At 38.2% G+C, this 23855-nt stretch overlaps 1 protein-coding gene across 1 annotated transcript in view; it reads left to right on the forward strand.

Annotated features, from left to right (window-relative positions):
* GOLM2 (golgi membrane protein 2) overlaps positions 1 to 23855 on the forward strand; it is a 124521-nt gene that overhangs the window by 27313 nt on the left and 73353 nt on the right. Inside the window, 1 exon segment of the mRNA XM_053593336.1 lies at positions 22772 to 22826. Within this exon segment, the coding sequence (XP_053449311.1) occupies positions 22772 to 22826 (55 nt within the window).

Raw genomic sequence — 23855 nt, forward strand, 5'->3', positions numbered from 1 at the left:
TTCTCTTGCTAATTTTAAAATTGTCTTTCATGGGCAGCACCTGTGGCTCAGTGGCGTAGGACTCTGGCCTCATATGCCAGAAGTGGCAGGTTCAAAAACCCAGCCCCAGCCAAATACTGCAAAAAAAAAAAAATTGTCTTTCACTCCAGCTTTAGTCATTCTGATTGTAATATGCCACAGTGAAGTCCTTTTTGCAGTGTTTGGCCTGGAGATTGTTGGGCTTCCTGTATCTGAATGTCTAACTGTTTGGCTAGTCCTGGAATGTTTTCATCAATTATTTCCTATTTCCAAAAAGTTTTCTAAACTTTTTGATCTCTCTCCTGTCTTGAGAATATCAACACTTCATAAATTCAGTCACTTTATGTAGTCTCAGATGTCTTGAAGGCTGTGATAATTCTTGTTAAGTCTTTTTTATTTTTGTCTGAGTAGATTATTTCAGAAGAGTTGTCTTCAAGTTCTGAATTTCTTCTGCTTGATGTAGTAAAGCTTTTGAAGGTACTCTGTATTTCTATCAATGATTTTTCAGCTCCAAAATTTCTATTTTTGTTTGTTTGTGTGTATATATATATTTTTTCTAGTAAATTTCTCATTTATACCTGAATTGATTTCCTGATTTCTTTGGTTTCAGATTTCTCTTCAATCTTATTGAACTTCTTTAGAATCAATGTTCGGAATTCTTCATCTGGAATTATTAGTTTTGATTAGGATCCATTGCTGGACAATTATTGTGATATTATTTGGTGATATTATATTTCCTTGCTTTTTTTATACATCCTGTGTCCTTTTGTTAATGTGTGCACATGTGATGTAGCAGTTTCTTTTTCTTTCTTTTTTTTTTTTTCTGAGACAGAGTCTCACTTTGTCACTCTTGATAGAGTGCTATGGCATCACATCTCACAGCACCTCAAACACTTGGGCTTAAGTGATTCTCTTGCCTCAGCCTCCCAAGTAGCTGGGACTATAGGCACCCGCCACAATGCCTGGCTATGTGTAGCAATTTCTTGTTCCAATTTTTTGAAATTGCTTTTGAAGGGTAGAATTTTCCTAAAGATGTATGTATCTTCTTGGTTAGTAGGACATTTTGGTTTGTTTTTGGGTGCCTGCAGTAGTATGATCTTTGTATGATTTCTTGGGCAGTACACAGGGTCAGTGGTATTTGTGATTACTTAGATGGCTTAGGAAATAATTATTAGTTGAGTCTGTGGTGAAGTTTTGCTGGGGACTTAAACACCAGCCAAGTCAGTCTTTGGCCCCCACTGGTGGCAGTGGTAGGCTGAGTATGCCTGAGTATGCTCTGGTCTCAAAGTATTGGCAGCATTTTAGTGTGCCCTGGGAGGCCAATTCTTGAGTCTTCAGGTTTCTTGCTCAGTAGCTAGAAGGTAGAGTGGAGGCCCATGTATTGTGGGTGAGTTCTCAGGGCCCTGAGCAGCTGGTGTGATGTGGGAAGTGACAGTAGCAGTGGTGGAGCCATCTACTGAAACACACGAGGTCCACATTGATATTACGGGTAGCTCCAATGGACTGAGCAGGCTAGTCTCCAATCTCACAGCTGCCTGTAACATGGAAGGGGGTATTGTCCTGAGTATGCTGAGGAGTGCCTGGTCTCTTCTGTCCCTTCCTGACTTGGTGGCAGCTGCAGTCACGTCACATGGAACTCAATCCAAGGGCATGGCACAGCCTAGTGTTAAACTCTCAAAATGGCAATAGCTGTGGGCTTGCAGTGAATGAGGTCAGGACCTCTTGAGACAAGCAGCATGGGCAGAAATTTATGGGGAACGTGGTCTGTTCACATTTCAGCCTCATAGGAGCCCATAGCAAGGTGGCAGGGAGTGCCCTAAGTGTTTGTAGGAGAGCTTCAGCTTCCCTGTCTCTCCTCAGCAGGGTGGGGCTGTAACTGAATCAACCCAAACTCAGCTCCAGAGCAGACACTGCCCAGCTTTAAACTTCCAAAATATGATCCTGGGCCTGTGGCCAGAAAGGGTAGGGCCCTTATCAGGCAGGCTGTGCTGGTAGGAAACTGTGGGGAGTGCAGTTTGCTTGAGACTTGGTCCCACAGCAGCCAGTTGCCTGTAACATGGAAGACACCCTTCCAGTTGCATGCTGGAAAGCCTAGTTTCCCTGCCTTTGCCCAGCTAGGCAGTGGCTGCATCCATGTTAGCTCAAACTTATTCTGAGGATGGGGCACTTTCCCACTATACCATGATTACTTCTTTCAAATAGAGAATTATAAATAGTGGGAAACCTAGGGATCAATTTTGGACTGGTCATAGTTAGTATTTTTATGAATGATCTAGAAAAATTCACAGTATACGAATGAGACTCTTAAAGGGGATATTCCATAGGAAAATCATTAACTGAATACTGGAAATTGAATCTTCAGTGGAATCATTTAAAAGAAAATAGTTCAATATGTACTTACTATATAATGAGTTGTCAAAAAAGGATTTGGTACTCAGCAACAGCAAAAAACCTGTTAGAACTAATAATCAAATTCAGTAAAGTTGCAGAATACAAAGTGAAGATACAAAAATTGGTTGTGCTTCACAGAAACAGAAAATAAGCTATTGGAAAAGCAAGTTGAGAAAACAATCCCATTTACAATAAACAGAATAACATACTTAGGAATAAATGTAATAAAAAAGGTGAGAGACATATTGAAAATCATAAAACACTGATGAATAAAATTAGATAAGGCATAGACATATGGAAAGATGTTAATGGATTGGAAGAATTAATATTGTTAAAATGTCCATACTACCAATATGATCTACAGATTTAGTGCAGTCCCTTTCAAAATCCCAATGCATTCTGGGCGGCGCCTATGGCTCAGTCGGTAAGGCACTGGCCCCATATACCGAGGGTGGTGGGTTCAAACCTGGCCCCGGCCAAACTGCAACCAAAAAATAGCCGGGTGTTGTGGCGGGCGCCTGTAGTCCCAGCTACTCAGGAGGCTGAGGCAAGAGAATCGCTTAAGCCCAGGAGTTGGAGGTTGCTGTGAGCTGTGTGAGGCCACGGCACTCTACCAAGGGCCATAAAGTGAGACTCCGTCTCTACAAAAAAAAAAAAAAAAAAATCCCAATGCATTCTTTATAGAAATAGAAAAAAAATCTAAAATTCATTTGGAATCACAAAAAAGGCTCCAGATAGCCAGAACAATTTTCAAAAAGAAGAACAAAGCTAAGAGATTATTACTTCCCTGATTTTTAAAAGTTACTATAAAGCTGCATTAATCAAAACAGTGTGGTGCTGGCTTAAAAACAGACATATTGGCCAATGGAACAGAGAGCCTGGAAATAAATCCATGCATCTTCGTCAAGTGATCTTTGACAAAGGTGCCACAAACACAAAATGAAAAAAAGGCAATCTCTTCAATAAGTGGTGTTGGGAAAACTGAATATCCACGCAAAAAAGAATATTTGACTCTTATCTCATACCATATATAAAGTCAACTCAAAGTAAAGACGTAAATGGAATAAAACCTGAAATTGTAAAACACTAGGAGAAAACACAGGGGAAAAGCTTTGTCATATTGATCTGGGGTCTGGGCAGTGATTTTTTTTTTTTTAATATGACACCAAAAGTGCAGACAACAAAACCCCAAAATTGGCAAATGGTATTATATCAAATTAAAAAGCCTCTGCACAGCAAAGACAACAATCAACAGAGTGAAAAGGTACCCTATAGAGTAGGTGAAAATATTTGCAAACCATCTATCAGATAAGGAATAATATCCAAAATATATAAAGAATTTATACAATTCAGTAGCAAAAAACAACCCATTTAAAAAATGGGCAAAGGCTGGAATAGAGTTTCTGAAAAGAATACATATGATGGCCAACAGGTACAAGTATGTGACAAGGTACTCAATATCACTCATCACCAGGGAGGTGTTAATCAAAACCACAGTTAGAAATTACCGCACACCTGTTAACAATTATTGTCAGAAAGATGAAAGTTAATAAACGTTGGCAAGATTGTGGACAAAGGGGAAGGAACTCTTGTACTCTATTGGTGGGAATGTAGATTGGTATAGGCACTATGCAAAACCGGATGGAGGTTCCTCAAAAAAATTAAAAATAGGCTCAGTGCCCATAGCATAGTAGTTACTGCGCCAGCCACATGCACGGAGGCTGGCGGTTGGAACCTGGCCCGGGCCAGCTGAACAACAATGACAACTGCAACAACAATAACAAAAATAGCTGGGTGTTATGGTGGGCGCCTATAGTCCCAGCTACTTGGGAGGCTGAGGCAAGAGAATCGCTTAAGCCCAAGAGTGAAAGATTGCTGTGAGCTGTGATGCCACAGCACTTACTGAGGGTGACAAAGTGAAACTCAAAAAAAAATTTTTTTTAAATAGAGCTATTTTATGATCTAGAAATCCTGCTTCTGGGTATATAATCAAAGGATAGTTACCAGTTGCTAGAGGGAGGGAGAAATGGATAGATATATGTCAAAGGGTACAATATTTCAGTTATGTAAGGTGAATAAATTCTGGAGATTAATATGCAGCAATGTGGCTATAACTAACAATATTACATACTTGAATATACAATTTGCTAAAACAGATATTGAGTATTCTTATACACACACACATACACTAGGTACTATTTGAAGTGATGGATATGTTAATTCGTTTGTGTTACTATTTCACAGTGTGTATGTATATCAAATCATATTGTGCAACTTAAATATATATAATCTTTAATTGTCCAATATATGTCAGTTAAAAAAGTAATTGGGAATAAAGTAATACACTGGGAAAATCTTTGAGATTCCCAATGTATTGTTTTAGCCGAAAGGCTAAATTTGGGAGACTACATTGCTAGGTATTGGGAAAAGTAGATATTCTATTCTTTTACATAGTAATAATAGCTAAAAATTTATTAAGCCCTTACTATGTGCCAGTTAGTGTTGTACTTTATTCCATGTGTAGTCCTTTTGACAACCTTATAAGTTAAATAATATTCTTGTTATATAGATAAACTGAAGCACAGAAGTTAAGCAGCATAGTCAAAGTAATAGAGCTAATAAGTGATAAATTCAGAATTCAGACCCACCTTAGAGCCCCTTCTTCTTCTTTTTTTTTGTTTTTTTTGTTTTTGCAGTTTTTGGCCAGGGCTGGGTTTGAACCTACCACCTCTGGTATATGGGGCCAGCACCCTACTCCTTTGAGCCACAGGCGCTGCCCTAGAGCTCGTTCTTTTTAGCACGATTTTGCTGGGTCTGTACATAATCACTGTTTTGATTTGCAGCACTTTGTGCAGTATTGTCACAGCCCACCACTGCCACCGCTTGTCAGGGCCCGGGACTGGCCAGGTCTCCGGCTGGCTTTGCTAGGTTCCGGACATGGACTGCTAAGCTACCTTGCTCAGGAACAATTTCTCTTAGGTGCCTAAGGGCTATCTACTTTAGTAGAAGAGAGAGAGGGAGACTTAGAATAAACTGTCTTAGAATAGATAGATCTTAGTCTTTAGTAGAGCTTGGTAATATTCAGCAGAGAGATGCCGTGCTGGCATTCTGCAGGCAGGAGCCGACACAGAGTCAGAGTAAGCGCGTCCTTGATAGAATGAGCATGCTCCCGACTGCCAGCTCCTCCAGCCTAATATAAGGCTGATCTCGTGCCTCAACACCACAGGTGAAGAGACTGCCAATTCACCAATGCTCTCATCTCACGAGCTCTCATGCTTGTTAGGAGAGCTAAATCCCTCTCCATGCCCTTTTCACCAAGGTGTTCCATTATTGAGCTATACAGGTGTTTCTTATAACTCCCACTCCTAGCCATTAGGCTATATGGGCTGCTACACAGTATTGATTACCTGATGCAAGTTTAAGAAAGATCAAGAGAGGGCGGCACCTATAGCTGAGTGGGTAGGGTGCTGGCCACATACACATAGGCTGGCAGGTTCGAACCCGGCCGGGCCAGCTAAACAACAATGATGACTTCAACAAAACAATAGCTGGGCGTTGTGGCGGGTGCTTGTAGTCTCAATTACTTGTGAGGCTGAGGCAAGAGAATTGCTTAAGCCCAAGAGTTTGAAGTTGCTATGACCTGTGATGCCCTGGCACTCTACCAAGGGTGACATAGTGAGACTCTGTCTCAAAAAAAGAAAAAGAAAGATCAAGAGAACAAAATTTATCAAGGAATAAAAGGGTAGCCACAAAGACCTAGAAGAGTTCTTAGAAGGTCATATGACTAATTGGTGGGATCACACCTATGGTGCATCTTACAAGGGTACATGTGAAACTTACTAAATGTAGAATATAAATGTCTTAACACAATAACTAAGAAAATGCCATGAAGGCTATGTTAACCTGTTTGATGAAAATATTTCAAATTGTATATAAACCAGCACATTGTACACCATGACCGCATTAATGTACACAACTATGATTTAATAAAACAAAAAAGGTCATATGACCAAAGAATATTGATATAAACTTTCTGTACCATATTCTGCAAAGTAGTTTTATTTTTATACATATTCTATTTATAAATGATCTGTTTTTGTAGCTTATACCCCTGCCCTGATGCCACATGTGATATCTCTTACCTTAATTGACAGAAAGGAGGAAACTATTTTATGCCTTGGTGAGGAAAGTTTATTAACAGATTTTACTTTCTTAACTGGCTTTTTTCATCCCTGCAAATGTTGCTATGGTACTTAAAATGCCTCCAATTTAAGATTTATATGAATTAACAGCATAGTGTCCATATTTTCCAAATTGAAAACCAGGACATAATGTATGAAAAAGATTTTTTTTTGAGACAAAGGGTCACTTTGTCGCCCTCAGTAGATGGCTGTGGCCTCATAGCTCCCAGCAACCTCAAACTCTAGGGCTCAAGCAAGCCTCTTGCCTCAGCCTCCCAAGTAGCTGGGACTACAGGCGCCAACCACAATGCCTGGCTATTGTTTTTCTTTTTAATTTTTTTTCTGGCTATTGTTTTTAGAAACAGGGTTTTGTTCTGGCTCAAGCTGGTGTTGAACCCATGAACACAGGCAATCCACCCACCTTGGCCTCCAGAGTACTAGGATTACAGGTGTGAGCCACTGCACCCAGCTGAAAAAGATTTTTTTAAAATAAATTGTGGTAGATTCTGTGGTCTGTTGTTTCATTTTAGTTTCTTGCCATTATCCATTCTCTCTTTTACATGCCTATTTCAAACACAACTAGAGAAAATCACATAACCTGACTTGTGAAAATTTATGTTCAGCCAACTCAACCAAATTTTCAACGGCAAATTACATTCCTCCTGGTAACATACCCTTCTCAACAACTTTCAAATCTCTGCTCTCCTCAGAGTTCCCTGCTCCCACTCATTTAAACTTTTATCTTTTTCTTCAAGCTCAATAGGTGATTGTGTCTCCTGCTGGACCAAGCATTGAACTAACACAACTTTTACTATAAATCTCCAGTCATACCTACATCTCTACTCATCTTTCTTCTCTGTTAGGATAAGAGAAGTGTCATACTTTCTCCAGGGCCACCCTTTCCACCTGTTCTCTGGATCCAGTGTTCTCCATCTTTTCGAAGACCCTGTATTATTGTAATAGTAATCCTGTGCCCTTCTTATAATTCAATCTATCTGTCTATACTTGCTCCTCAGCATCTATAAAAAAACAGTTGTCTTCCCTTTCTAGTCAGGTTTTCTCTCTGCCTTTTCTGCTGTTCCATCCACATGTTCTCTCCCTACTCTTGATAGCTCTGCTCCTTTTCTCCAGCACTCTGTTTTGGCTTCCATGACACCAGACTCTGTTGTTTTTCTCCTGTTGCTCAGGGTACTTAGTCTTCTCTGCTGGCTTCGCTTCTATTCGTTATTAGGTGTTGAAGTTCTTAGTTTTCTGCCTGAGATCCTCTTCTCTTAATTCTACTCATTTCCTAAGTAATCAGATTCACTCACAAAAATTGTTACATTCTATATGTTGATAACTCCAAAATGTGTGTCTTTTAACCAGACTCCCCTCTTCTTTCTTATATATTACTCTATAGGGCTTATATAGTGTCTTTCACTGAGTAGATATTCAATAAATGTTTTCTTGTGACTAACTGAATAAATAAATTTTATAATTCTTTGTGATTCATTTGAAAAGACCCAAACCAAATACTTTGTATCTTTAGGCCTAGCACATAGTGAATACTACCTACATGCTTTATAAATAATTGAAAAAATAAATAAATGATTGACTAAATAATGAATGAGCACCACAAAAATAAAAATTCTTAATGAGATGAAAGAGTGAATGAAAAAACTTTGTGGTGTTCATTATAGCCAATCAAGACCAAAGATTTGTTTATTCTCTTTTAAAATGTAACTGGATATAATTTATACTAAAACTTGCTTTAAGAGAGATAGTCATTCTGTAACAGATAAGTGAAAGTTTCGGGTTCCCCAACTGAAAAAAGAAGCAGAGCAATTGAGCTGGTAATAGCTGCCGTAGTTAATTTGGAGAAGCCATGTGGGGAAAAAAAGCATTAAGAGAACTTCAAAAAGAGCTGGTAGGAAAATAAAGATGAAGTTTTAAGTATCAGAGAAAGAAAGGTTAGAGGAAAATAAATGAGTAGCTGGGGATGGGCGAGAAGTGCTATAGGAAAATAACAGGAGAATATAATTGTTGCTGAGAAAAAAGACATAAGGAATATATGCCTCAGAAGAGAAAAGACAAGAGGTCTCAGGAAGGACAGTAAACACATTTTAAAAGATAAATAGCAAAAAGGCCAAAGAGAGCAAGGATAATAGACCTGTTATAGATGGAATCCAAATGCCAGAGAAACAAGTATTACAGAAAGGGGTAAAATAAAACCTAAGGCAATGGAGGTAATAGAGGAAACCAGGGGAAATAGATGAAGAAGTTCAAAAGAAATCTTGAAGAATAATGAAAATGGTATGACTATGGATAAACGTAGGCATTACTATGAAAGTTTGGTTTGGAGTTTATTTATTTATTTATTTATTTTTTTTTTTTGAGACAGTCTCACTATGTCACCCTTGGTAGAGGGGTATGATGTCACAGCTCACAGCAACTTCAAAATCTTGGGCTCAAGATATTCTCTTGCTTCAGCCTCTCAAGTAGCTGAGATTACAGGCGCCCACCACAATGCTGGGCTATTTTTGTTTGTTTGTTTAGCAGGCTCGGGCCAGGTTCAAACCCACCAGCTCTGGTGCATGTGGCTGGCACCCTAACCGCTGAGCTAGGGACACTAGCGTCTATAAAAGTGTTGAGACAGACTGTGTTACGGTCCCTTATTTCACTTCCAACAAGCACATCCGACAGCATCCTTTCTGATACACCCATGCAAGTTTCAGTTTGCTTGGCTTATCGGTATTTCTGGGAGGGCTTTGTTTCCATCCAGGTGGATTTTACATTTCTTGATTTTTATGTATCTCAAAACTTTTGTAATGATCCACGTATAATGTAAAGTAGGAGAGTTTGTAGTACAAAGAGTATGGAGCATGAAAGTCTAGATTGTTTTTGAGCAAACATTTATTCAGTGTTTATGGTTGTCAAAAAGTATGCTGGATGTTGGACACATAGGGATGAACAATACAGTTCCTCTTCTCATGGAATTCTTATTTCTGATAAATGTTGAGGACAGAAAGAAATAAGGTTCCATCTCAGGAGGGATGTGCAAATTAAAAAAAAAAAAAAAAACAGGAAAAGAAAGTGACATTTTTCTTGGAGATAGGACTACATGTGATTTTAAAAAAGTTTTGTTTTTGAGAAGACTGAGTATGAAGCTCTTCTAGTCGACTCTGGAACCAAGCATGGCATTTTGAACATAGTGGATTTTTAAAGGATATATTGAAATCTGGATTGTAGTCTGTCTAACCATACATGAAAATTAGGAAAGGAATGGGTTGTGTTTGTGATTATATCTATGTATCCATCTATCTACACATACCTATCTCTTATCCAAAAATAAATTTGAAAGAGAAAATGGTTATTTGTTATCTTTCTTAGGTATTGCAGGTGATGGCGTCTTGGGAAAAGTTTGAAAGTAACAAAAAAATGATCTGTGAAGCCAGTCAATGAGAATCCTTTTATAAAATGCTTTTTTTTTTTTTAAGATAGTCTTACTGTTACCCAGGCTAGCGTGTTGTGGTGTTAGTTTAGCTCACAGCAACCTCAACTCCTAGTCTCAAGCAATCCTCCTGCTGCCTCAGCCTCCCAAGTAGCTGGGATTGTAGGTACCTACCAGCACACCCAGCCAATTTTTCTATTTTTAGTAGAGATGATGGTCTCACTCTTGCTCAGGTTGGCCTCAAACTTCTGGGCTCTATGGATCCTCCCTCCTTGACTTCCCAGAGTGCTAGAATTACAGGTGTGAGCCCCTGCACCTAGCCTATTAAATAGGATTTATTTACTTATTATTATTATTTTTATTGAGACAGAGTCTCACTGAGTCACCCTTGGTAGAGTGCCATGGCATCGCAGCTCACAGCAACTTCAAACTCTTGGACTTAAGCATTCTCTTGCCTCAGCCTCCCAAGTAGCTGGGACTACAGGTGCCTGCTGCAATGCCCGGCTGTAGTTGTCATTGTTGTTTAGCAAGCCTGGGCTAGGTTTGAACTGGCCAGCCCCAGTGTATTTGGTGCCCTAACCACTGAGTACAGGCACCAAGCCTATTAAATAGGTTTTATTTTTTTATTATTTTTTTTTTTGTAGAGACAGAGTCTCACTTTACTGCCCTTGGTAGAGTGCCATGGCGTCACACGGCTCACAGCAAACTCCAGCTCTTGGGCTTATGTGATTCTCTTGCCTCAGCCTCCCGAGCAGCTGGGACTACAGGCGCCCGCCACAACCCTGGGCTATTTTTTTGTTGTTGCAGTTTGGCTGGGGCTGGGTTTGAATTCACCACCCTCGGCATATGGGGCCGGCGCCCTACTCACTGAACCACAGGCGCTGCCCTATTAAATAGGTTTAAATTAATGCTTCTTAAATATTTATATGCTGTTACCCTCTGGAATATACTTAGAAAAAAATGTAAGTATTCCTATAGCATTGACAGTTCAACAGAGAGTGTATGTTGCAAAATTAAGATAATCTTTTTTCTAATCATGCAGTAGTAAGACCTCAAGTTAATTTCTCAATAGCTAGGAAGTTTTAGCAGAATCTTTTGGAAGATAAGTAAATTCCTGTTGGAATACAGGGAAAATTAAAACTATGAGGAGGAATAATTAGAAGTTAAGCTTCCTGGGCAGCGCCTGTGGCTCAGTCAGTAAGGCGCCGGCCCCATATACCGAGGGTGGCAGGTTCAAACTCGGCCCTGGCTGAACTGCAACCAAAAAACAGCTGGGCGTTGTGGCTGGCGCCTGTAGTCCCAGCTACTCGGGAGGCTGAGGCAAAAGAATCGCTTAAGCCCAGGAGTTGGAGGTTGCTGTGAGCTGTGTGATGCCATGGCACTCTACCGAGGGCCATAAAGTGAGACTCTGTCTCTACAAAAAAAAAAAAAAAAAAAAGAAGTTAAGCTTCCTTTTGAAGGTGACAAGAAGGTATGGCTATTAAAAGAAATTAAGGCTCCCAGAGGAAGGGTTAAAGCCAAAAGAATTAAAAAATTAGTCTGGGTCAGGTGGCTTACATCTGTAATCCTAGCACTTTGGGAAGCCAAGGCAGGAGGATCACTTGAGGTTGCAGTTAGCTGTGATGATACCTCTGTACCCTATTCTGGGTGACAGAATGAGACCTTGTCAAAAAAGAATTAAAAAAGGTGTGAGCCACAAAGAGGCCCAGCTATGTGTGTTAATGATTACTGAAAAGGAAATGATAAATAAAAAGAAAACAAAGGTTGAAAAAATTGGAACTAATGCTAAAAATAAAAATCCAAATAGGAGAAGTCTTTATACTCAGCTTGGTAGAAAACATAAGGTTAAAGCCAAAATTAAGTCATTGTTTCATGGTTCTTAGATTTTGCAGGGAAAATATAAAGGAGTGTCATGACAGGTGAAAACACATTCACTATTTCTTAAAAGGGCAATATTGAATGTTGGAAGAATTCTTTGTCAACTCCTTTCAAAATTAGGTAAGAATTTGGGGAGTGAGGTCTTTGTATGAAGGAAAAGGAGATCACATGGCTGTATTACTGTAGTGTCAAAAAGATGAGCAGGCTGGGTTCACACTTGCAATCCCAGTATGTTGGGAGGCCAAGGTAGGAGGATCACTTTGAGACCAGGAGTTCAAGATCAGCCTGGGCAGAATAGTGAGATCCCACCTCTACAACAAAATCAGAAAATTAGATGGGCGTGGTGGTATGCACTGATAGTCCCAGCTATTTAGGAGGCTGAGACAGAAGAATTGCTTCAGCCCAGGGGTTTGAGGCTGTAGTGAGCTATGATCATGCCCTTGTACTCCAACCTAGGCAGCAGAGCGAGACCCTGTCTCAAAACAAATAAATAAAAAACAAATACTTTAGCACCAGACATCTAGGTTTTTTTTTTTTTTTTGAGACAGAGCCTCAAGCTATTGCCCTGGGTAGAGTGCTGTGGCATCATAGCTCACAGCAACCTCAAACTCCTGGGCTTAAGCGAGTCTCCTGTCTCCATTTCCCAAGTTGCTCGGACTACAGGTGCCCGCCACAACGCTCAGCTATTTTTTGGTTCCAGCCGTTGTTGTTTGGCGGGCCTGGGCTGGATTTGAACCCGCCAGCTCAGGTGTATGTGGTTGGCACCTTAGCCGCTTGAGCCCCAGGCACTGAGCCCAGACATCTAGGTTTTAAAAGTGAGCAAAATAATAAAATTGCTGAAGAGAAAAAAGAAATACTGGGTTTAATGGCCTGGCAGCAGGGATCAATAAAATCATTGAGCAAACTCTTGGCACCTTTGTTCAAAGGTATATGTAGAAGGTAAGATGATTGGCACAGTGAAACTAGTGTTAAAAGGAAGTGAAAGAAATTGAGAACTGGTTTCTGCTGATAGTACTGAACCCTGAATATAAGATTTTTTGGTGGAATCCTGCTGGAAAGATTGACAAGAATAATATATATAGAAAGTATGGGATGCCAAGGGAACAATATGCCATAAGGGGATGTAAGAAGCTAACCGAAAAAATCACTTTACATACCAAATGAATGGGGTAGGAAATAAATTTATTATGCTTGGACTAAGAAAAGTCTTTTATTTAGGGAAACTATGATTTTCTCTTTAATACTATGTAAAATATGTTCTTACAGAGTGGCTTTTGAAATGTGAGGACTTTATATATGAGCTGTTGGGAATAATATCTATATTCTTTATTAAGGAAGACTGAAGAGAAAATAAAAGTACTAAGAAGAAAGAAGCAATTCTGCCCATATAATCCATTACTATTTTTGTAGTCTATAGATTGGATTTTTCCTTATCCAAGGAAATTTTTTAAAAAGTGTGTAAAGGTATAAAAACTACAGTCCAGTGAAGCTGAGGCCTCTCATAGCCTAATATTCAAGAATAACATTCTTCGGGTGGCACCTGTGGCTCAAAGGAGTGGGTTGCTGGCCCCATATGCCGGAGGTGGCGGGTTCAAACCCAGCGCAGACAAAAACTGCCAAAAAAAATAAAAAAGAATAACATTCCTCTAGCAATTTCAGCATCAGATTAAAAATAAAGATTACAGAGAAGCTGGTATAGCATCATACAAATGGATGAAAAACAAACGTACCACAGTGGTTACAGCACCAGCCACATACACCGAGGCTGCATAGACATATGGCAGCAATGTCACAAATTGAATTCAGAATATGGATGGCAAATAAGATAAATAAGATAAATACAATGGAGGAAAAGATAGAAATTGAATTCCAAAGATTGTCTCAAGAAATTAATTCAAAGACAGAGTCACCAAAGGTATGGACATAATGAGAAAGGAGATAGCAGAGCTCAAGGAAATGAAAAAGTTAGTTGAGGAGCCCTGAAATACAGTAGAATCCCTCAGTATTAGAGTTGGCCAGGCAGAACAAAGGATCTCTGAAACTGAAGACAAAGCTTTTGAACATTCTAAAATGCTCAAAAAGGCAGACAAATGGAGAGCAAAAACTGATCATTCTCTGAGAGAGTTGTGGGATCAATCCAAAAGATCAAACATTCATCTTATAGGAATTCCCGAAGGAGAAGAGGATGGTCCTGAAGGTACAGATGTTCTACTCCAAGAGATCTTGGAGGAGAATTTCCCAAACATTGCAAGAGATACAGAACTTCAGATAGTAGACAGTTTCAGAACCTCAGCAAGACTCAATCCAAGTAAAGCATCTCCTTGACACATTGTGATTAACTTTGACAGAGTTAAGACAAAGGATGTTGCGTGACCGGAGACGCGAAAGAACAGCAGCTTTGCCGTGGGTATAAGCTCGCTCTTATAATTATTAAGGGTAAACAAGAAACAGACTGCACTGCGTGGGATGGCGTATAGCAAAACATCTTTATTCTTGATCACCTTTTATACACTGGTGGTCAGGTACACACTTAATCTATGATCTCTAACTCTATCTAACCTTAACTTGTGAGGAGACATCAAGTCTACAAATCAGCACGATTTCCTCTGCTTTTTCTTTCTTCTCAGACATATGTTAATTCTTGAGCAAGGTATCCAAATAAAAATCACAAAGAACTCCTGGGGAAGAAGGGGAAACAAAATCCGTCAAGCACACACTTAGTTTCCATCATAATGGAGTAATGACTTTGTTCTTCCACAAGGCGGAGACCTTTAGGTTCCAAAGACAATGTGTTTTTAACACCTGTCAACCTCTGGCCCGTATGTCCAGCAGAGAGATTGAAAGATTGTAAGTCTCTGACCACGTGGGCTTAACGGGAGCATGACATCAGAGAAACTGTTCCGAAACAGGCTCTGAGTATGCCTCAGAGGGGAGTCCAGTTCCCTTTTTGCCTTTGTGTTAGCAAAAGCCATTTTTAATCCATTACAGACTTGCCTTGTGTGGCTTATGTGGGACAGTTTAACCCACAAAGGAGAAAATTCTGTAAGCAGCCAGACATAAGAAAAGCATCACCTACAAAGGGAGAAATATCAGAATGACTGCATATCTCTCAGTTGAAACGTTTCAAGCCAGAAGAGGATGGTCATCAACCTTCAATCTCCTAAAACAAATCAACTTCTAGCCCAGGATCCTGTATCCAGCTAAACTGAGTTTCATTTGTGATGGAGAAATCAAATATTTTAATGACATACTAACATGGAAGACATTTGCCATAAACAAACCAGCTCTCCAGGATATTCTCAGACCCATCCTCCACAATGACCAGTGCAATGCTCTGCCTCCAAAGTAAACTCATCCAGAAATTATTGAAAAAAACCCAACTTCCACAGTGGTGAAAGGATTAAAAATGTCCATTGGACATCCAAAAATCATGACACCTTGAACTCAACCAGGCTTATCAATTCTCTCAATTAATGTGAACAGTTTAAATTGTCCTCTAAAGAGGCACAGGCTGGCTGACTGGATACATAATTCAGACCGGATATCTGCTGTATACAAGAATCTCATCTTACCTTAAAGGATAAAAATAGACTCAGGGTGAAGGGATGGACTTCTATAATACAGGCAAATGGAAAACAGAAAAAAGCAGGGATTGCAATTTTAGTTGCAGATACAATTGGCTTTAAACCAACAAAGATAAAGAAAGATAAGGAAGGTCACTACATATTTGTCAAGGGAAACACCCAACATGAAGAAATTTTGATACTTAACATTTATGCACCCTACCAGAATGCTCCTCAATTTATAAAGCAAACCCTAATGGATATGAACAACTTGATATCTTCCTGCACTATAATAGTTGGAGATTTTAACACCCCTTTGACAGTGTTGGATAGATCCTCTAAGAAGAAACCAAACAAAGAAATAGTAGATTTAAAACTGACCCTAGAACAAATGGACTTAACAGACCTCTACAGAACATTTCCTCCTAATAAAACTGAATATACATTCTTCCCATCAGCCCATGGGTCATCCTCCAAAATAGATTATATCCTAGGACACAAGTCTAACCTCAGCAAATTTAAAAGAATAGAAATTATTCCTTGTGTCACCATGGAATAAAAGTTGAACTCAACAGCAACAGGAATCTTCATACTCAAACAAAGTCATGGAAACGAAATAACTTAGGCTGAATGATAGCTGGATCAAAGATGAGATTAAGAAAGAAATCACCAAATTTTTAGAACAAAATGATAATTTTGTTTGATAATTATCAAAACCTGTGGGATACTGCAAAGGCAGTCCTAAGAGGGAAATTAATAGCATTGGAAGTCTTCATCAAGAAAACAGAAAGAGAGGAAGCCAACAACTTAATGGATCATCTTAAGCAACTGGAAAAGGAAGAACATTTTAACCCCAAACCTAGCAGAAGAAAAGGAATAACCAAAATTAGGGCAGAATTAAATGAAATTGAAAACAAAAGAATCATTCAGAAGACCAACAATACAAAAAGTTGGTTTTTTGAAAAGATTAACAAAATTGATAAATCTTTGGCCAACCTAACCAGAAACAGAAAAGCAAACTCTCTAATATCATCTATCAGAAACAATAAAGAAGAAATAACAATAGACACTTCAGAAATTCAAAAAATCCTCATTGATTACTACAAAAATCTTTATTTGCCGAAATATGAAAATCTGAAGGAAATGGACCAATACCTGGAAGCATACGACCTTCCTAGACTCAACCAGAAAGAATTCGAAATCTTGAATAGACTCATATCAACCACTGAAATAGCATCAACAATATGAAATCTCCCAAAAAAGACAAGTCTGGGACCAGATGGCTTCGTATCCAAATTCTATCAACCCTTTCAAGAGGAACTAGTACCTATATTATACAACCTTTTCCAAAGCATAGAAAAAGAAGGACTACTTCCCAACACATTTTATGAAGCAAACATCACCCCGATCCCCAAACCAGGAAAGGATCCAACAAAGAAAGAAAATTATAAACCAATATCATTAGTAAATATTGATGCAAAAATATTCAATAAGATCTTAGCAAACAGAATCCAACAACACATTAAAAAACTTATACACCATGATCAAGTTGATTTTATTCCAGGGTTACAGGGTTGGTTCAACATATGCAAATCTATAAATATAATACATCATATCAATAAAATAAAAAACACGGACCATATGATTCTCTCAATTGATGCAGAAGCCTTTGATGATATCCAGCATCCTTTCATGATCAGAACACTTAAGAAAATAGGCCTAGAAGGGACATTTCTTTTTCTTTTTTTTTTTTTTTTTAGAAGGGACATTTCTTAAACTAATAGATGCCATCTATAGCAAACCCACAGGAAATATCATAATTGAATGATATAAAATTGAAAACATTTCCACTCAGATCAGGAACAAGGCAAGGATGCCAATTGTCTCCACTGCTGTTTAACATAGTAAAGGAAGTCTTAGTCATAGCAATCAGGCAAGAGAAGGGGATCAAGGGTATCCAAATAGGGTCAGAGGAGATCAAACTCTCACTCTTCGCTGATGATATGATCCTATACCTGGAAAATCCCAGGAACTCAACTTCAAAACTCTTAGAAGTGATCAAGGAATACAGCAACATCTCAGGTTACAAAATCAATACTTACAAGTCAGCAGCTTTTATATATGCCAACAATAGTCAAGCTGAAAATATAGTCAAGGACTCTGTTCTTTGTACAGTAGTCCCAAAGAAGATGAAATAACTAGGAATTTACCTAACAAAGGATGTGAAAGATCTCTATAAAGATAACTACGAAACTCTGAGAAAAGAAATAGCTAAAGACGTTAAAAAATGGAAAAACATACAATGCTCACGGCTGGGAAGAATCAACATTGTTAAAATGTCCATACTACACAAAACAATCTACAAATTTAATCCAATCCCTATTAATAGTCCAATATTAATAATCCAATCCCCATTGTCATACTTTAAAGAACTGGAAAAAATAATACTTCATTTTATATGGAATCAGAAAAAACCTCAAATAGCAAATACATTACTCAGAAATAAGAACATATCAGGAGGTATCACATTACCAAACTTCAGACTATACTGTAAATATATAATGATCAAAACAGCATGGTACTAGCACAAAAACAGGGAGGTAGATTTATGGAACAGAATAGAGAACCAAGAGATGAACCTAGCTACTTATCATCATTTGATCTTTGACAAGCTTATCAAAAATATTCATGGGGGAAAGATTCCCTATTTAACAAATGGTGCTGGGTGAACTAGCTGGCAACCTGTAGAAGACTGAAACTGGACCCACACCTTTCAGCATTAACTAAGATAGACTCTCACTGGATTAAAGATTTAAACTTAAGACATGAAACTATAAAAATACTAGGAGAGTGCAGGGAAAACCCTTAAAGAAATTGGCCTGGGAGACTATTTTATGAGGAGGACCCCCCGGGCAATTGAAGCAATACCAAAAATACATTACTGGGATCTGATCAAACTAAAAAGCTTTTGCACAGCCAAGGGCACAGTAAGTAAATCATGCAGACAACCTTCAGAATGGGAGAAGGTTTTTGCAGGTTATGCTTCCGACAAAGGCCTGATAACTAGAATCTACAGGGAACTCAAACTAACTATTCAGTAAAAAAAACAAATAATCCCATTTCTATGTGGACAAGAAACTTGAACAGAAACTTCTCCAATGAAGACAGGCGCAAGGCCCACAAACACATGAAAAAATGCTCATCATTCTTAATCATCAGAGAAATGCAAATCAAAAACCACTTTGAGATATCATCTAACTCCAGAAAGATTAGCCCACATCACAAAATCCCAAAACTGCAAATGTTGGCTTGGATGCAGAGAGAAGGGAACACTTCTACACTGCTGCTGGGAATGCAAGCTAATACAATCTTTTTGGAAAGAAGTTTGGAGAACACTCAAGGAACTAAAAGTAGACCTACCATTTGATCCTGCAATTCCTCTACTAGGTATATACCCAGATGATTAAAAATTGTTTCACAACAAAGACATTTGCACCAGACTGTTTATTGCAGCCCAATTCATAATAGCCAAGACATGGAAACAGCCCAAGTGCTCATCCACCCATGAATGGATTAACAAACTGTGGTATATGTACACAATGGAATACTATGCAGCCATAAAAAAGGATTGGGACTTCACATCTTTTACATTTACCTGGATGGAGCAGGAACATATTCTTTGTAGTAAAGTACCTCAAGATTGGGAAAAAAAGTATCCAATATACTCAATACTACTATGAAATCAATATATAATTACTTACACATTCATATGATTGGCAAAACATAACTATTGTCCAGAAAGTAGAAGGGAAGAGAAGAGAGAGAAGAGGGGAGGAGACCTCACCTAACGTGCATGATGCAATGGTACATTTCAAAACTATTAAGAAATGAGTATAAGTGTGATGGATCTGTTACTTAGTTTAATGTAAGCATTTCACACTGTATATCAAAGCAGTGCACTGAATCCCATAAATGCATCAATGTACAAAGTTATGATTTAATAAATATTAGTAATAATAATAAAAAAGAAAAAAAAGATTGAGCCTGTAGGATGAATCTACATTCTTTGGTAAGATCCTTCATTACATGGACCTTGCTTAATTTTTTTGCTGTATTTTTTACCACTTCCCCCTAATTTTGTGGTCCAGCTGCTTGGAACTGCTTACAGTTCCTAGGATGTTCACATCTAAGGTTTATTTTTTATTTTTTAAACGGAGTCTTGCTCAGTTGCTCATGTTAGAGTGTCATGGCCTCAGCCTTGCTCCCAGCAACCTCAAATTCCTGGGCTCAAGCTATCCTCCTGCCTCAGCCTCCTTTGTAGCTTGGACTACAAGTGTGCCCAAGCTACATGTGGATAATTTTTCTATTTTGGCAGGGATGCGGTCTTACTTGGCTCAGGTTGGTCTTGAACTCTTGATCTCAAGCAGTCCCTCCTGCCTCTGCCTCCCAGAGTGCTAGGATTATAGGCATGAGCCACTGCACCTGGACCACATCATAAATTTTTATTATACTTGCTTTGAATGTCTTTCCTTACCTTCTGTGTGCTTCTGCCTGGCTAAACACTACTCTTCCTGCCAGACTCATTCCAGTCATCATCATCTTCATAAGCTTTCCCTCACTCCCCCAAGGCTGGATGTAAGTCCTTCTACTAAGTTCTTTCATCATTTCTGTAAAACCCAATAGCATTTATTTATTTTTTATTATTTTCTTTTTGTGTGTGTGGTTTTTGGCTGGGGCTGGGTTTGAACCCACCACCTCCGGCATATGGGACTGGCGCCCTACTCCTTGAGCCACAGGCGCCACCCTGCATTTATTTTATATAGTTGTTTACTTGACTATTTCTCCTAAGTAGTAAGTTCCTTGAGTACATAGTGTTTTCCTTTGTTTTATGTGCAGTTTCCTGTATGATACCCCACAGTACCCTCAGCATTAAATTTTTTTTGCATTAAAATATTGAGATATAATGTATATGTTATAAAATTCAGCTTTCTTTTCTTTTCTTTCTTTCTTTTCTTTTTTTTTTTGAGACAGAATGTCACTCTGTGCCCTGGGTAGAGTGTTGTGCCATTACAATTCACGTTAACCTCAAACTTTTGGGTTCAAGCTATCCTTTTGCCTCAGCCACCCAAGTATCTGGGACTACAGGTGCCTGCGACAATACTGGGCTAGTTTTTAGTAGAGATGGGATCTTGCTTTTGCCCAGGCTGGTCTTGAACTCTTGAGCTCAGGTGATCCACTGGCCTTGGCCTCCCAAAGTGCTAGGATTATAGGTGTAAGCCACCTTGCCCGGTCAAAATTCACCCTTTTAAAAGTATAGAATTTAGTGGGTTTCTGTGTATTCACAATGTTGTGCAACCGTCACCACTCTCTGATCCCAGAACATTTCCTATACCCCTAAAAGAAAAAGAAACCAAATAAAAACCACTCCTTATTCTTTCTTTCTCCCAGCCCTTAGAAACCACTAATCTCTATGAATTTGCCTATTCTGTACATTTTCATATAAATGGAATTTCTTTTCACGTAACAATATAATGTTTTCAAAGTTCATCCATGGTGTATCATGTACTTTTTTTCATTAATCATTCTTTTTTTTGTCACTGAGTAGCAGAATTATATTTTAAACTTCATTCTTCAAAACTCCTGGGACTGTAGGGGAAAAGAGAGAGACTCTTAGACTCTTACTCCTGTTTCAACTAGAGCAGTTCTGCTTTTATTTGTTTATGGATAAGCTTTCTTTTTAAATTTAAAAATCACTGGCTTAGGCTCAGCACCTGTAGCTCAAGAGGCTAGGGCACCAGCCACATACACCAGAGCTGGCAGCTTCGAATCCAGTCTGGGCCCACCAAACAACAATGACAACTACAACCAAAATATAGCCAGGCGTTGGCAAACGCCACCAGTCCCAGCTACTTGGGAGGCTGAGGCAAGAGAATTGCTTAAGCCCAAGAGTTGGAGGTTGCTGTGGGCTGTGACGCCACAGCACTCTACCCAGGGTGACAGCTTGAGACTCTGTCTCAAAATAATAAACAAATAAAAATAAAAATCACTGGCTCTCAGATTGAAGAATAGATCTACCTGGGGCTTCAGAATCCACCATAGTGTTTTTACCCCATCCCGTTCTTTACCCTGTATCATGTGTTCAAGTCAAATAGTATAATATATTGGCAAAATGTTCATGTATAGCTCCTGCTTTCTTGCCACTGTACCTTTTCTTATGGCATCTCCCTTATCAGAAATGTCCTTTTCCCACCTGTGTAAAGTTTTACTAGCCTTCAATGCCTAATTCAGATATAATCCCTCTTATGAAGCTTTCTCTGATCTATGAATTTCTACAGTAATTAATACTGCTTTAGATGGTACCTTGCTCACTGATATCTAGAGACTACTCCCAGTTTTCTTAATTGTTTTAAATTTATGCTCTTCTATCAGTACCTTGGCACTGGATGGTGCTGGGAGGTGGATGGGTTTGCTATAAACAATAACACAAGGGAGATCTTGGTGATGATAGAATAGTTCTGTATCTTGATTGCGATAACAGTTATAGAAATCTACTTCCTGCTTTTGATGTACTATAGTTATGTAAGATGTACTCATTGGTAGAAATTGTGTGCAGGGTACACGGGACCACTCTGTTCTGTCTTTGCAATTTTCTGTGAATCTCTAATTATTTCAAAATAGAAAGTTTAAAAAATGTTCTTTAGAGATTGAGGTGGTGTTCATCATAGTCATTTTGCCACATGGTGCTGCTTCTGATCAGTATGAATCTGCCCTTCCATTTCAAAATAAAATTACCTTGAGGAAGGTAAGAGAACCCATTCGTAGCAATATCTTAGTTACATTTTACAATTAGGTGAAACTTGTCTAAAGCAAGAACTGAGATACTGTGGTTCTTTGTATGATGCTTTGGCTTATCCAAAGCCTTGTTTTAATTTTTAAATTGACTGCTAAGCTTTAATATCAGTTATGTTTTGGTATACTTTGGAGTTCTTTGTGTTCCTATGCATAGGCTCCTAGATGACAGTGACCACAGCATTTTTGAGTTTTGCAAAAAAAATTATGTGATGTTCAACTCAAACTTTTGAAAATTATTACACTGTGTATCAGGTAAAATGAATATTCTTGTGTAATTTAAAATAAGTGATACAAAATCGGAATTTACCTTTGATTCTTTTTAAAAAGAGATGGGATATAAATAATCAGAATTTTTCATTTGTATTTATGATGAAGCTCAAAATGAATATGAGCAAATAAATGAATCTGACCAAAACTACTTTTCTTTAGTAAAATGAAAACTTAATTTTATTTTTCAGGTTAAACTACAGAACAACATATCATATCAGATGGCAGACATACATCATTTAAAGGGTAAGAAACTTAATTACAGATGCAAGATAAACAAAGGTCATTAAATGTCTCTAACATCCTTAAGAATTAAGAAATGGTAAATTAGACACCTTAATGAAATAAAATTTTCTGAACCACGATCCTCTGATGGCAAAACACTTATCTTTGTATCTTAGGATATAATAAAAGTTATTTAATATTGCTTTATATCTAATAAATGCAAGTTAAAATTTGAGGTCTGTATCTTAGTCTTGTGCTGGTATCATGCAGTAAAATTTTCTTAAAAGAATCCTCAAAGAAAATAGAACTGTAGCTTCAGAGGCCATCAAATTTCTAGGGAAAAGGTGAGAAGAGTTGCGTCTATACTGTGTTCAATCTGCTAAAATAATCCATTCAAATCTAGGGGTGCTTTGGACAGAAGTAAGCCAGATGTTTTAGAAACCCTGGGAACAGAAAGAAACCTGGAAAAAAAAAAATATATGTGTGTGTGTGTATAATATATATATATATTTATTTATTTATTTATATTTATTATATATAAAACAAATATTAAAATACACACAACATTTTTACTTGGATGAAGTGATAACGGAGGTAACTACAGGTATTATTGGAAAAAAATAGCTCTACACTCTACATTACTGGCCTTTGGAGTTTGAGGTCTGAGGATCAACCCGCCTCTCCCTCATGCCCATAACCTTTTATACTTTAAAACTTTGTGCATTGACTCTTAAGTTTTTGTATGTGGGTAATACATGCTCTCTAATTTCTTAAGTATCCCTTTGTTCTATTATCATTTTGAGCTTCTCTTGATAGAATTAGATAATCTATTTTTATCATCTACTTAAAGTAGCTAACATTAGCTGGCTTTGTAATGTAGTAAAGTTTTGTTCCTTGTCAAGCTAAACTGTTAGAAATCATTTATGTTTCTAATGTGATCCTAAAATAAAAGTTACTTTTTTACTATCTATGATTTAGAACAACTTTCTTGTATAAATGCTTTCTGAGTGGTCACATGGGTTTTTGTTGCATTTGTATCCATGTTGTACT

Source organism: Nycticebus coucang, chromosome 6 (assembly GCF_027406575.1).
Source record: "Nycticebus coucang isolate mNycCou1 chromosome 6, mNycCou1.pri, whole genome shotgun sequence".
NCBI classification, from domain to species: domain Eukaryota; kingdom Metazoa; phylum Chordata; class Mammalia; order Primates; family Lorisidae; genus Nycticebus; species Nycticebus coucang.